The sequence below is a fragment of the Zea mays genome, chromosome 8 (genome assembly GCF_902167145.1).
Source record: "Zea mays cultivar B73 chromosome 8, Zm-B73-REFERENCE-NAM-5.0, whole genome shotgun sequence".
NCBI lineage: Eukaryota > Viridiplantae > Streptophyta > Magnoliopsida > Poales > Poaceae > Zea > Zea mays.
Genome location: NC_050103.1, coordinates 132,005,251 through 132,019,339, shown reverse-complemented (window position 1 = coordinate 132,019,339; position 14,089 = coordinate 132,005,251). Strand labels below are relative to the sequence as shown.

At 42.5% G+C, this 14,089-nt stretch overlaps 1 protein-coding gene and 1 non-coding gene across 2 annotated transcripts; one reads left to right on the top strand and one right to left on the bottom strand.

The window, feature by feature from the left end:
* Nucleotides 1-3,548: 3,548 nt before the first annotated feature.
* On the bottom strand, nt 3,549-6,939 carry LOC103637280 (uncharacterized). Its single transcript, XR_002264330.2, has 7 exons — nt 6,315-6,939; nt 6,150-6,206; nt 6,027-6,048; nt 5,751-5,813; nt 5,000-5,594; nt 4,754-4,891; nt 3,549-3,833 (listed from the first exon to the last, which is right to left on the bottom strand). It is a non-coding gene; the product is annotated as an uncharacterized protein (transcript).
* Nucleotides 6,940-12,224: 5,285 nt separating this feature from the next.
* On the top strand, nt 12,225-13,519 carry LOC103635903 (myb-like protein J). Its single transcript, XM_008658280.4, has 2 exons — nt 12,225-12,589; nt 12,816-13,519. The coding sequence occupies exons 1-2, from the start codon at nt 12,273-12,275 to the stop codon at nt 13,222-13,224; spliced, it is 726 nt and encodes a 241-aa protein (XP_008656502.1). The 5' UTR covers nt 12,225-12,272; the 3' UTR covers nt 13,225-13,519.
* Nucleotides 13,520-14,089: the final 570 nt, after the last annotated feature.

Sequence of the window (14,089 nt, the reverse complement as noted above, 5' to 3'; positions counted from 1 at the left end):
CTCCCGAGGCCGGAGTCTGAGGTCGGGCGAGGCGGAGACCTCCTCCTGAGGCCGGAGTCTAGGGTCGGGCGAGACGGAGCTTCCTGTTGCGCTCGAGGCTTGAGCTCGGTGGTTGATCGTGACCTGTTATCAGTCGTTGCCGGGGTGGCTGACACGGCAGTCGGAGCGGAGCGAGCGGCGTTGTTTTCCTGTCATATCGGACAGTAAAGAGGAGGGGCGAAGTGACTGCGGTCACTTCGGCCTGGCCGACTGAGGCGCGTGTGTCAGGATACGGCGTCAGGCATCCCCCGCATTTAATGCGCCTGCGAAGCGGTCGGTTGGTGAGGCGGTATGGCCAAGGTTGCTTCACGATGAAGCCTGCTCGAGCGGGGCCTCGGGAGAGCCGAGGGGGCGTCTGCCGTCTGAGGAGGCCCTCGGGCGAGGCGTGAATTCTTCTGGGACCACTGTTCCAACCCGAGGCTGGGCTCGGGTAAGATCGCGTCCTTCGGGTAGACGAAGTCTTGGCTTGAACCGCACCCGTCAGTTGGTCTGAGGGTGTTAACCAGCCGTGATTAGGAGCATTGGGGGTACCCCTAATTATGGTATCCGACACCTTTATTCTACAACATCTCCAAATTTTTCTTTCTAATAATGTAATTTATTTTTTAAAATACATGATTTAGCGTTTAGCTATTGGAGCTTAGTTTATTTTTAGTATCCTAAACACTTTAAATAATGTAGTATTTAAATTTTTTGATACTATTTTGAGGCACTTGTTGGAGATGCTTTAAGAAGGCTAGAATATCACCTTGAGGAATGAGAAAAATACCTGAAATGTACGATAAGAATACATATGCCATACATATATAGGTGTGACTAAGGTCAAAAGTTAATAGGGTGTTTGATTTGAGATATAACCTAGTTCATCATCTTCTCACTCCTTACCTTTTTATTTGGTTGGTGAAATAGAATGAGTTAATCCATTACCACCTCATTTCTCATAGTTAGTTAGTTAGTACTAATATGAGAAATATAGTTATTCTACCAAATTTGAAGAATACACTCATGATACACCACCTTATCTTGGATGGAGAGAATCCTCAAACCAAACACCCTAGAGTTTACTTCCACTCTCAAGATTATAGTGTATTTAGACATAAGACAAAAACAAAACTAATAAATGTCATATCACAAGAAAAGATATGAATATTGGATTCGAACAATTCACGTTTATTTAAGTAGTGGAAACACATTAAATAATAAATAACAATGCTTTTATATATAACGTAAGATGGAGAGTCAATAGATAGTAGCGAATCTCGGCATCAGTTTCCTTCTATCATGTGTGCTCGAGAATAGTGGCATGGCCTATGCACATCCATAGGTATATACTAGGTAGGTGCCCGTGCGATACCACGGAACACAAATTGCGAGGTTCCAATGGACTTAGAGCTCTGGCGATGTGCGACGTGAATACAAAGGTGAGTGTCCGTGCGTTGCGACGGGAGTAAAAAAATTTGTATGAAATATATAAACGGAACAAAAATATCACTATGATATGTAAAATCCGTGTGGTAAACATTATCAATATCACACAAATTATTTCTAAAGAGTCAATTTAGAATTTTGTAATAATAGACAAATATGTCGACAACCATACACTAATCTAGTCCTTTTTAGCGATATCAATAAGTCGTTGTTGTATGTTTGCAGGGATGACATATCAACACGAATTGTCCTCATAACTTAACAGATCAATCACAAAGTTCATTCGAAGAATCTTTGCATCCTACACACAAAGACAGCAGAGAACAAAACGTCAAATTTGTATTATGTAACCAAAATGTATGTTTGAACATTAAACGAACGTACTACACTCACCCTAATAAATTTCATTCGTGTGTCATCCCCCCCACATGATCATAGCTTGTAGAACGAGGTAGCTGGTATTAAGCCTGTAGAACAATGTTTGGCTAACTACGTTATATACGATGATTATCATAGAAAAAAATTGAAGGTGGTACGAAGAAAATATCCTCTTAAGTCAATTGGAACACCAGTTCGAATTGTATGTTCACACTTAAAAATATCCTCTACCTGTCCAGAACGTTTCTTGTTGTAGGCAATCTTATATTTCTTTGAGGCCATGATAATCGCTTCCGCGAACCTCTTGTATGGCATGTGCCCGTGCGTTGCGACAGGAGTAAAAAATGATATTGAGCAACAAACATCACTATGATATGTAAAATCTGTGTGGCAAACATTATCAATATCGTAAAACAACTCCATGTACTGCTACCATTGGCCTCGGGCGAGTCGTGACTGGATCTCCCGTCCGAGGTTGGCCTCGGACGAGTTGTGACTGCGTCTCCCGCCCAAGGTTGGCCTCGAGCAAGTTGTTACTGTATCTCCCACTCGGGGTTGGCTTAGGCGAGTCGTGGTTGCGTCTCCCGTCCAGGGTTGGCCTCGGGCGAGTTGTGACTCATCTCCCACCCGGGGTTGGCCTCGGACGAGTCGTGACTATGTCTCCTACCCGGGGTGGCCGTAGTACATCTATATGTTCAATGGAGTAGCAACACATGCAACATAGATATACAACAAGCACAATGACCTGGTAAATAAATAAACAAACAAAAATCAAAATGGAATATCAATACAAGCCCACATAGTAGAGGAGTATCCAATAACTTATCCCATTTTTTAGTAAAAGCAAGGCACTGGTACTAAAGTGCTACTCCAGTTTATACTGAAAATGAGTGGGTGAGAGGAGGAAGACCTGGTGGATCGAAGCAACAAATCAGGACAAGAACCAGAAGCCACGACCCTAGGTGCTTCGGGATAGATCATGTTCTTGATGCTGTGGAGAGGAGGCGTTGGCGGACCCTCCTCCTCCGAGCTTGTGGTTGATGAAGGCCTCGAGCACGTGTCGCCTGTCGGTGGCCTTGGCACACTGGGGCTCAATGTTGGTGTAGGAGAGCCTGGCGGAGGCGATGATAAGGGTGGCACTAGTGAGGAAGAGGAAGGCGGTGGTGGCATTTGTCGAGGAGGACGGGGGATGCGGCGGTCGCGGACCTACGCTAGGGAGGGGGTGTGGGGCGTGGGGTTCATGGTGACGTGCGATCGTAGGGGGTGGGTGCGCGAGCACGGGGTAGGGTGTGGACGTTGATGCTAGACTCTTAATAGAGTAGTATAGGTATGTGCCTATGCGATGTCACGGGAATAAAAATTTAGTATCAAACATAGATACAAAACGATAAACATCATTATAATATACAAAATATGTGTGACAAAATATCACTGTAAAACTAATATTATATTGGAGATATAAATACGTCGATCCAAATATATTGAACTGATGCCTAAAGAATCAATATAGAATGTTTAATGACAGACAAATATATCAACAACTGCTAATCTTTTTAGTGATATTCACTTCAATTTATAGAGCAGAGAGAATGTTTAAGGATAGACAAATATATCGACAACTGCTAATCTTTTTAGTGATATTCACTTCAATTTATAGAGCAAGAGAGAGGTGAGGGTGTCGACCATCGGGGAAAGAGATAGCTATGAAATGCTATGAAATTTACATTAAAATGGCATGTTACGAAATTTACAGCTGCTTTCACCAGCACATGCATCAGCAATACCATCTTCAGCCAATCCATGGCAAACCTAAGGACACTTTATTCTTTTCTCAACCCACAAAATGGTGGTTCCTAAAAAGAAGGCAACTGGAGTATTTACATCATGCAAGATATCAGGTTTTGAGTGAATCTATCACGATTCTTAGGTTCCAAGTTCCTGTGGACATCCGTTATCAGCTTATTGAAGCATTGTGAAAGGCGTTGTTGCTGGTCCACAATTTAAATAAAAAGATGCATTAGATCTCTTTAAAATAATCATCCATTTTGTAAAGTTAGTTGGAGCATCCAAAAGAAATACATTCAACAAATCTCAGCCTTCATTATAATTATATTAGCATTCTTAAGGTAACATGATTCAAAACCGCGAATGTTCTTGAACAACTCATACATAGTGTTGATTTCATTCACATTAACTACAAAAGACATGAAATTCACTGGTGAATAAACGTCAACATATATGAAACAACATCTAAACATATACTCCCTCCAGTTTCGAATTAGAAGTCGTTTTGGACAAGGTTTAAGTCAAACTTATAAAACTTTGACTGCAAATCACCATTTTGTCATTTAGTTTTAAAATCCAATAGTCATATTTATAGATTTATCTTTAAAAGTACTTTTACAAAAGTATAAATGTATTAAGAGTTCATGTGTATTTTAATGAAAATACATTGGCCAAAGCTATATTTTGGAGACTGTGTCGCTGTCCTAAACGACTTGTAATTTGCAACGGGGGAGTAGTCCACTGCTACTTCACACTGAAAGAAATTAGTAGAGCATACAAACCTTGTTAATCAAGCCGTCATCAACTACGGCACTGTGAATGTTCTTGAACAACTCATACAGAGCCTCAATTTCATTCACATTAACAGCAAAATACATGAAATTCATTGTTGAATAAACGTCAACATATATGAAACAAGCATCTAAACATATAGTCTGATTCTGTAGAAGCAAGCGTGAGCAAAAAGAGCATTCAGATAGTCTATCATCACTAAGATGATTTTAGTTGTCACCCTTCACCATAATATCACATTAGAAAACAGAAACCAAGAGCCTAGAGAACAGAAAGTTTTCATATTTAAAACTGTGTAAAGGATTTAAATCATATACCACCAATTACTTACCACGTAGAACTTATCATTTTGGATCTACATCTGGCAGGGGGGTCTTCCCTCATGGAGCGGGTTTTTGGATCATATTATGTAGAGTTGACATCAGGATTCAAAAGATATTTTGTCGTGTCTTCTCTGAAACACAAATTCCTGTGGAAACATAAAAATTTACCATCAGAGTTTAAATTGGTCACTGATACATCCTTGACATTCTAGAAGGAATGCAATCTATTTTCTGAGCAGTAGTGCAGTACTTACCTAACAGTACCAGGCTTCCACCACCGGTAGTGCGCACATGCTTCTCTACCTTAGCAGAGTCCATATGGGCATTGTGGTCTTTATTTAATTCAGTAGGAACTAATAGAATGATGTAGGATATTATTAAATCCATGTGTAACCGATGACACACCTTATGAGGAGGAACCCACCTGGCTGTCTCAGATCAGCAACAAAAGCTCACCGGAGAGATCAGTTCAGCAGGATACATGGGGACTGAATAGTATATAATTCATGAATAACTGATTTTTCCCATTGTAGTTATAGCTGCAAGTTAGTCGGCTTGTTGAAGGGTTTTACGAATGAAGTTTTTAAGGAATGGTTACCAAAAAAATATTTTCTTTTGAAACAACTTTACATTCCACAAACCGCTTATTGATGGAAGACACGTGACATCATTTGCAACTATTTTAAAATATGGCAAAAGAGGAAATACCTCACTTGCAGGCTACGCCATAACATAAGGGCTAATTATGTAGGCATTTGACAGTCGGACACTATCCAGGCTCAGACCCGTCGGCTACAAATTGCTGCGAGGGATCAAGCACACCTTGAACCAAGCGGAGCAACGTATCATCTGTGTCACAGAAAAAAGCAACACCAAATCAGTAATGCCCAACTCATTGACGATGCTTCTATGCTCTTGTAAAAATAAACATAAAAAAATAAAAAAGCGACATTAGGAGTAGAGTGGTAAGAGTAGCTCCGTTTGCTGGTTATTAATCTTGAATACCTGGTGCGGCAGCATGTTCAATGAACACGTAGAGACCATTGGACTTCACGACTCGCTTTATTTCTATATAGAAACATGGCTCTTAGTTGTTAAAATGAGAAAATGTTGAGCACGTGCAATGCAGATAGAAATACAAGAACCGATTACATTTACTACTACTGTAAAGAATCATGTATTGAGTGTATGTTTATTTTGTAGAAAATAGCCACAACGAGATATAATGTATTGCATTTTATTTGTATTTATGTGTTACCGAAATCAAAATGAGACCCATACATGTTGGTGTGATTCGAACGATCTGTCATTATAAAAAAAGAAAATAGTCATTATTTTCCCAGCTAATAAAGTTTAACCATTACCTCTCAGTGCCATGTCGATGTTATTTACAGAACACAATACCTGTGTGCCGATCACCACATCTATGGAATTGTCTTCTACTGGCAAGGCTTCAACAACCTAATAACATTGTGCATCAAATGCAGTTGTTATATTTAAAAGGGAAACAAAGTTAACAATGTGAAAATGGACAACACCAATACCAAAGGTTGGACAACGACAATACACCTCTTCTGAATGTGAAGCTTGATGATGGGAGTCCAGCAGACACAATAGCAGTCCTTGCCTAATTTTCCATGTGCTTGTTAGAGTCCACTCCAATTACGTTAGCCCATATCCACTCCAACACCATGCTCCAGTATGTTCTTTCTAGCAGGCGACAATTGAGAAAAGGACTAACACATGGGAGCTGAATAGTATAGAATTCATGACTAATCTGTGTGGATTTTCCCCCAGTGCAGTTACAGGCTGCAAGTCAGTTAGATCAGGAAAATCTACAGCATCCAATGAATCCACTAAAAACCATCCACATTAGACTCTCCAAAGCAAACAAGGAAACAACCGAAAAGAATTTCCCTATCTCGAATCTTGTTCCCGGTCTACCAAGGTGAGGTCACCGTACCTCTAGAAATGAAGTGTGGCACTTTGCCAAACCAGTCGTGACTGGTGAGACACCACGTGCAGGCTGCAGAATGTTGAGAGGGAGCGAGACGGACCATTTGGGCTTGTTGCCGAGGTCGACGAGCTTCACCTCGTAGGGGTTCTTCTCCTCCACCATGAGCAACACCCTCTGCGAGAATGGGCCTGCCGGCAGCAGGTTCCAGTTCCAGTTCGGCAGCAGGTTCCAGTTCCATCCAGACCATACCAAAGCAAAGCAAAGCAAAGCAAGGTCAGTGAAATGGCTAGGGATCCGAGCGGAATTGTCCGACAGAGGTGTGGGTGGGAAGCACTCACAGTCGCCGAGTGTGTCGGGCTTCCCCGAGGCGGCCTTCACACACACCTCCACGATGGCATGATGATGGGCAACAGAGCATGTGAGGTCATCGACATCGTCGTCCGCGAAGAAGGCCACTGGTGATTGGATGCCGCGACATGCGGAGCGCGGGCTATTGTGGTGGCGTTTGTTTGCGCGTGGGATGCGTGGGGCACAACAGATTTGTGATGCGCATAGTTCGGTTGTGGGAAGTCGCCATGCGAGGCATTTGTGGCCCGCGCTGGGTCTGTAGGCGAGGGAGGTGGCGTCGGGAGTCGATGGGGAGGTCGGCGGGTCGACGTCGGGGCAGCGCTGAGGCCACATGCGACGAGGCGATGGAGGGGCCCGTGCTTGTCGTCGTTGTTGTCGCGGCCGAGGGGCGTCGGGGCGAGGCGCTGAGGACAGGGACGCCGCGCGGTTGTCGTTCTCTCGCATCATGTCGGGTGGATCTGGGAGCTGGGGTGGGGTTTCGGCGCCGGCGGCGGGCGAGAGGGAGGCGCTGAGGACGTGAATCGAACGGGGCCACAGGGGCGGAGCCACGGGTGTTGCGGGGGCGGAGCCACGGGGCTTGGTGGACGCCCACATTAGGTCCTTATAGTGCAGTAGAGATTATGGATGTTTGCATGCATGTATTCCTTGACACGCCTTATCAATATGCCAAGCACACTATCAACAAATTGCTGGGCTGCACCAAGATTTGTCCTCGCGTACTCTAAGTCAACGCTAGCGCGTCTGCATATGTATCTATTTTTATTTGTCATGGTTTAATTTAAAAATAAACTAGCGAACGATAAATATTTAAGAAAATGTCTTAACATTATATGGCCTGCAGGAGTGCATCCTTAATTTGTGTACTTACGTACCCAAGTTGACCACACAGATGTGAACGTTTACGCAATTGCTGCCTTAATTCTATCATGAAATTGTGTTCTCATGACAAAGATATACTCTTGTTGGAAGTATGGCCCTGGGATCAACCTGGCTAGTCCAACCAACCGGCCTAAATTGCACTCCTAGCTAGTATTGTCTTGTGTCAAATGGTCTTTTTATATTGTGGAATAGGCCCTCTTCACTTAAAATGGACATTATATCACTGTGAATGATATGTGGTCTCATTTGTCCTTAGCCATTGATATCTCAATCTTTTCAATCTTTGACCTAAGCCATTGAAGCATGCCTGACTACAAGTATAAAATTATAGCATCACCAAGATATGGACACACATGACTAGATATATATCATTAATATTATGATTTAAAATAATTTGTTTGACTAAATAATGGACACACATGATTAATATTAAGATATGGACACACATGACAAGATGTGGAGCTCTCATCGGAGTCCCATTCCCGACACACGTGGGCATCGCCGCCCTTCTTCTTATAGTATCTCTTCTTTTCCTTCCTCTTTCCCTTCTTGTCGTCGCCCCTGTCACTATCACTAGATAATGGACATTTAGCAATGAAATGACCGGGCTTACCACACTTGTAGCAAACTTTCTTGGACCGGGGCTTGTAGTCTTTCCCCTTCCTTTGCTTGAGGATTTGGCGAAAGCTCTTGATGATGAGCGTCATCTCCTCGTTGTCGAGATTGGAGGCATCGATGGGAAGCCTACTTGATGTAGACTCTTCTTTCTTTTCTTCCGTTGCTTTGAATGCGACAGGTTGCACCTCAGGTGTGGAGGTGCTGCCTTGCTCGATGATTTGTTTGGAGCCTTTGATCATCAACTCAAAGCTCACAAACTTTCCTATCACTTCCTTGGGAGACATTAGCTTGTATCTAGGATCACCACGAATTAATTGAACTTATGTAGGATTACGAAAAACAAGTGATCTTAGAATAACCTTGACCATTTCATGGTCATCCCATTTGGTGCTCCCGAGGTTGCGCACTTGGTTGACCAAGGTCTTGAGCCGATTGTACATCACTTGTGGCTCCTCTCCTTGGTTGAGGATGAATCGACCGAGCTCCCCCTCGATCGTATCCCGCTTGGTGATCTTGGTCACCTCATCTCCTTCATGCGCGGTCTTGAGTACGTCCCAAATCTCTTTGGCACTCTTCAACCCTTGCACCTTATTATACTCCTCTCGACATAGAGAGGCGAGGAGTATAGTAGTGGCTTGGGAATCAAAGTGCCGAATTTGGGCGACCTCGTCCGAGTCATAGCCTTCATCCCCCATGGATGGTACCTGCGCTCCAAACTCAACAATGTCCCAAATGCTAGCGTGGAGTGAGGTTAGATGGTGCCTCATTTTATCACTCCACATACAATAGTCTTCACCGTCAAAAACCGGTGGTTTGCCTAATGGGACAGAAAGTAAAGGAGTGCGTTTAGAAATACGAGGATAGCGTAGGGGGATCTTACTAAACTTCTTGCGCTCATGGCGCTTAGAAGTGACGGACGGCGCGTCGGAGCCGGAGGTGGATGGCGACGAAGAGTCGGTCTCGTAGTAGACCACCTTCTTCATCTTATTTTTCTTCTCGTCGCTCCGATGCGACTTGTTGTGTGAAGGGGATCCCTTCATCTTGTTGCCGGACTCTCCCGATGGAGTCTTCCCATGGCTTATAGGCTTGTCACCGCCGGTCACGATCTCCTTCTTGGCATGATCTCCCAACATCACTTTGAGCGGTTAGGCTCTAATGAAGTACCAGGCTCTCATACCAATTGAAAGTCGCCTAGAGGGGGGGTGAATAGGCGGAATCTAAAAATTATAAACTTTAAGCACAACTACAAGCCGGGGTTAGCGTTAGAATAAAATCCGAGTCTGAGAGAGAGGGTGATAAACAAATCAAAGGCAAATGAAGTGGATGACACGGTGATTTGTTTTACTGAGGTTCGGTTCTTGCAAACTTACTCCCCGTTGAGGTGGTCACAAAGACCGGGTCTCTTTCAACCCTTTCCCTCTCTCAAACGGTCACTTAGACCGAGTGAGCTTTCTCCTTAATCAAACGGGTCACTTAGACCCCTATAAGGACCACCACAACTTGGTGTCTCTTGCTTGATTACAAATGTCTTGAGAATAAGAGAGAGGAAGAAGAAAGCATGATTGCGAAAGCCAAGCGACAAGAGCGACAAATAACACATGGATCACTCTCTCTCAAGTTCCTAATCACTAATGATCACTTGTCTCAATTGTGGAACTTGGAGAGATTGGAAGCTTTGATTGTGTCTTGGAATTGATTGCTAGCTCTTGTATTGAATGTAGAAGATTGGAGTGCTTGGGTCAATTGAATGGAGGTGGTTGGGGTGGTATTTATAGCCCCCAACCACTTCCTAGTCGTTGCTCCTTTTCTGCCGACCGCGGCCGGTCCGCGCCCCTGGTCCGGACGGTCCGCCCCTGTACATCAACGACTGAAATCACAACGGTCAGCAGTAACGGCTATATCAACGGCTACTATGCATTAAATGCGTCGTCAGATGTCAGATAAAGGCAGTCGCGGACGGTCCGGTCGTGCACCCCGAACGGTCCACGAGGACACTATAATTCATTTTACAGAACCCGTCACCTTCGGGTCCGCGCCTGAGGCCGGACGGTCCGCGCTTGGTCTCGGACGGTGCTGGCTTCTCCGTCGGACGGTCCGTAGTGTAGACTTGTGTTTTTGCAGTGTTCCTGTCCGAGGGTCACTTGGGTGTCGCGAACGGTCCGCGCTTAGGTGATTTTCCCAAAAAGCTTCTCCTGTCCGGAATAATCTACGGTATTCCGGACAGTCGACTTTAGAATAGTTGTATATGAACTTATGCACCTGTGTAATGATCAACTAGGCAAACTGGTTAGTCCACAAGGTCTGTGATGGTCGTCAAACACCAAAATCGATTATAGGAAATATTTGAGACTATTTCCCTTTCAAGAATACATATGCCATACATATATAGGTGTGACTAAGGTCAAAAGTTAATAGGATGTTTGATTTGAGATATAACCTAGTTCATCATCTTCTCACTCCTTACCTTTTTATTTGGTTGGTGAAATGGAATGAGTTAATCCATCATCACATCATTTCTCATAGTTAGTTAGTACTAATATGAGAAATATAGTTATTCTACCAAATTTGAAGAATACACTCATGATACACAACCTCATCTTGGATGGAGAGAATCCTCAAACCAAACACCCTAGAGTTTACTTCCACTCTCAAGATTATAGTGTATTTAGACATAAGAAAAAACAAAACTAATAAATGTCATATCACAAGGAAAGATATGAATATTGGATTCGAACAATTCACGTTTATTTAAGTAGTGGAAACACATTAAATAATAAATAACAATGCTTTTATATATAACGTAAGATGGAGAGTCAATAGATAGTAGCGAATCTCGGCATCAGTTTCCTTCTATCCTGTGTGCTCAAGAATAGTGGCATGGCCTATGCGCATCCATAGGTATATATTATGGATGTTTGCATGCATGTATTAATTCCTTGACACCTTATCAGTATGCCAAGCACACTATCAACAAATTGCTGGGCTGCACCAAGATTTGTCCTCGCGTCGTACTCTAAGTCAACGCTAGCGCGTCTGCATGTAGCTATACTATGTATTATTTTATTTTATCACGGTTTAGTTTAAAAATAAACTAATCAGACGATAAATATTTAAAAAAATGTCTTAACATCATATGTCCTGCAGGAGTGCATCCTTTGTGTACCCAAGTTGACCAGACAGATGTGAACGTTTACGCAATTGCTGCCTTAATTCTATCATAAAATTGTGTTCTTATGACAAAGATATACTCTTGTTGGAAGTATGGCCCTGGGATCAACCCGGCTAGTCCAACCAACCGGCCTAAATTGCACTCCTAGCTAGTATTGTCTTGTGTCAAATGGTCTTTTTATATTGTGGAATAGGCCCTCTTCAGTTAAAATGGACATTATATCACTGTGAACGATATGTGGTCTCATTTGTCCTTAGCCATTGATATCTCAATCTTTTCAATCGTTGACCTAAGCCATTGAAGCATGCCTCACTACAAGTATAAAATTATAGCATCACCAAGATATGGACACACATGACTAGATATATATATCATTAATATTATGATTAAAATAAATTGTTTGACTAAATATATATAAGTTAAATAATGTAGAATAAATTGAAACTAGAACTAAAAGATTTGCCACAAGGCCTATAAATACCGGGCCTTGTCCTTGACATCCACTCCACATCCAAACACTGTAACAACTTGTGTAGTACTTAATCCCTCGCACCTCATGAATCCCAACTTCAACAGTGTGTGGAGCGCTCCCGAGATCAATATGATGAACTCACTCATCACTAGTCACATCGCCAACAACACCTACACAAACAACCAGCATGTTGTGGCAAGTCGTAGTGCCATTGTGAACCACAATAACTTTGGGATGCCAACGGAGGTCGTTCCACCCGTGGACAACATGGACATGATGCAAGGCTATCTAATGGATGATACGGATGCCATGAGGCTTGTTCAGGGACAACAACATATGCCAAATGTTGTTCCTAATCAAAGGAGGCATGCAGTGAAGTTTTGGACTACAGATGAGCACAGGTCTTTAATTAATTTTTGCATTATTCATTTGGAATCTTTGTCACATATATACATCTTCGTTCAGTGTTATTAATTTTCAGTACATTTAATAAGCATGTGGTAGTATTCATAATTTCATACCATGAGATGCTGAGATTTGATTTTCACTGATCATTAGAGTATATGATGGTAGGACATCTATTTTTATCTGATTATTATATTAATCTTGCTTACGTACTATATATAGGAATTTCCTTCGTGGTCTAGAAGTGTTTGGCCGTGGTAAATGGAAGAACATCTCCAAGTACTTCGTCCCCACAAGGACACCAGTGCAGATCTCTAGCCATGCACAGAAGTATTTCCGCAGGCAGGAGTGCACCACAGAGAAACAACGCTTTAGCATCAACGATGTTGGCCTCTACGACACACAGCCATGGGTGCGGCAGAACAACTCCTCTAGCAGCTGGGAGGCGCTCACCTTCACTGCTGGCCGTGCGTACAATAATACAAACTACTGTGCCTTTAACAGCCTCCCGTATGCCAGCAGCCAGGCAAGTAACAACCAGGTAGCTACATGGATTACAGACCAGCAGGCAACTGCAAGTTCTTCTATAGCTCCTCCAGCGACGGAGGAGAGCCAGATATATAACCGATAATATATATAATGGTCATCAGCAGCTGGGAGAGGCTTTCTTCATATATAATCAATAGGTAGATAGATATGGACAACGTCCATTGACTAGTTTAATTTCTATCTATATGTTTTGTATCCAATGATGCATGTAAAACCTAGTTGGTTGTTAAAGGTCATTAGTACCATACTATATATGGGCTAGAAACAGTTTCATTGAAATTTGCCCCTGAGCAATACAATGAAATTTTACCAATGTGTTATTTATATATTAATGTGTCTACTTGTATGTGTTAGTTATATTTCGCCTGTCTTCCTCATATCTATGTGAATATGTTACAATGATTGTATATAATTATGCATTATCTTTTTGTAAAACCTTGCGTCCAAAAGTCTTCTTACGCCCCAAGCTCTGCACATGGAACGGGTGCGGTCCGCATACACATAGTACATCGATCTATGTAAAATGCTGACCTAGACATGATAGCTTGGAGTGACAAGGATCATAAGCTGATTGTCAACATCAGAAACTTCCAAGGTGGTACACGGGTACTAAACCCACACCAACTATAACCATTAATGGGATAAGGTGTTAGAATCCGAGTATTCCATGGTTTATTTGGAACTTAGTGAAAACTAGGATAAGGATCTTAACACATGCATTGCATAGAAAAAACTCATTAGCAAGAAAAATAATAAAATCTACTCGACTAGCATCTAAGTCAACACAACTAATTACAAAGAAATTTAGAGCCTATTTATACATCTCATCACATGCATGCACTAGTAGAAAACAACTTTATACCTACGGTGAGGTCTAATTTTTACACGATTTTGGTTATCAAATGCCACAGATATTAAATTAGCTATCCCAACTCAAGAACCGCCAG

Excerpts from the sequence above, each read along its gene's own strand:
- LOC103635903 (XM_008658280.4), top strand. The coding sequence starts at position 12,273 with ATGAATCCCAACTTCAACAGTGTGTGGAGCGCTCCCGAGATCAATATG. Across the intron at positions 12,590-12,815 it reads TGGACTACAGATGAGCACAG|GAATTTCCTTCGTGGTCTAG; the intron begins GTCTTTAATTAA and ends TACTATATATAG.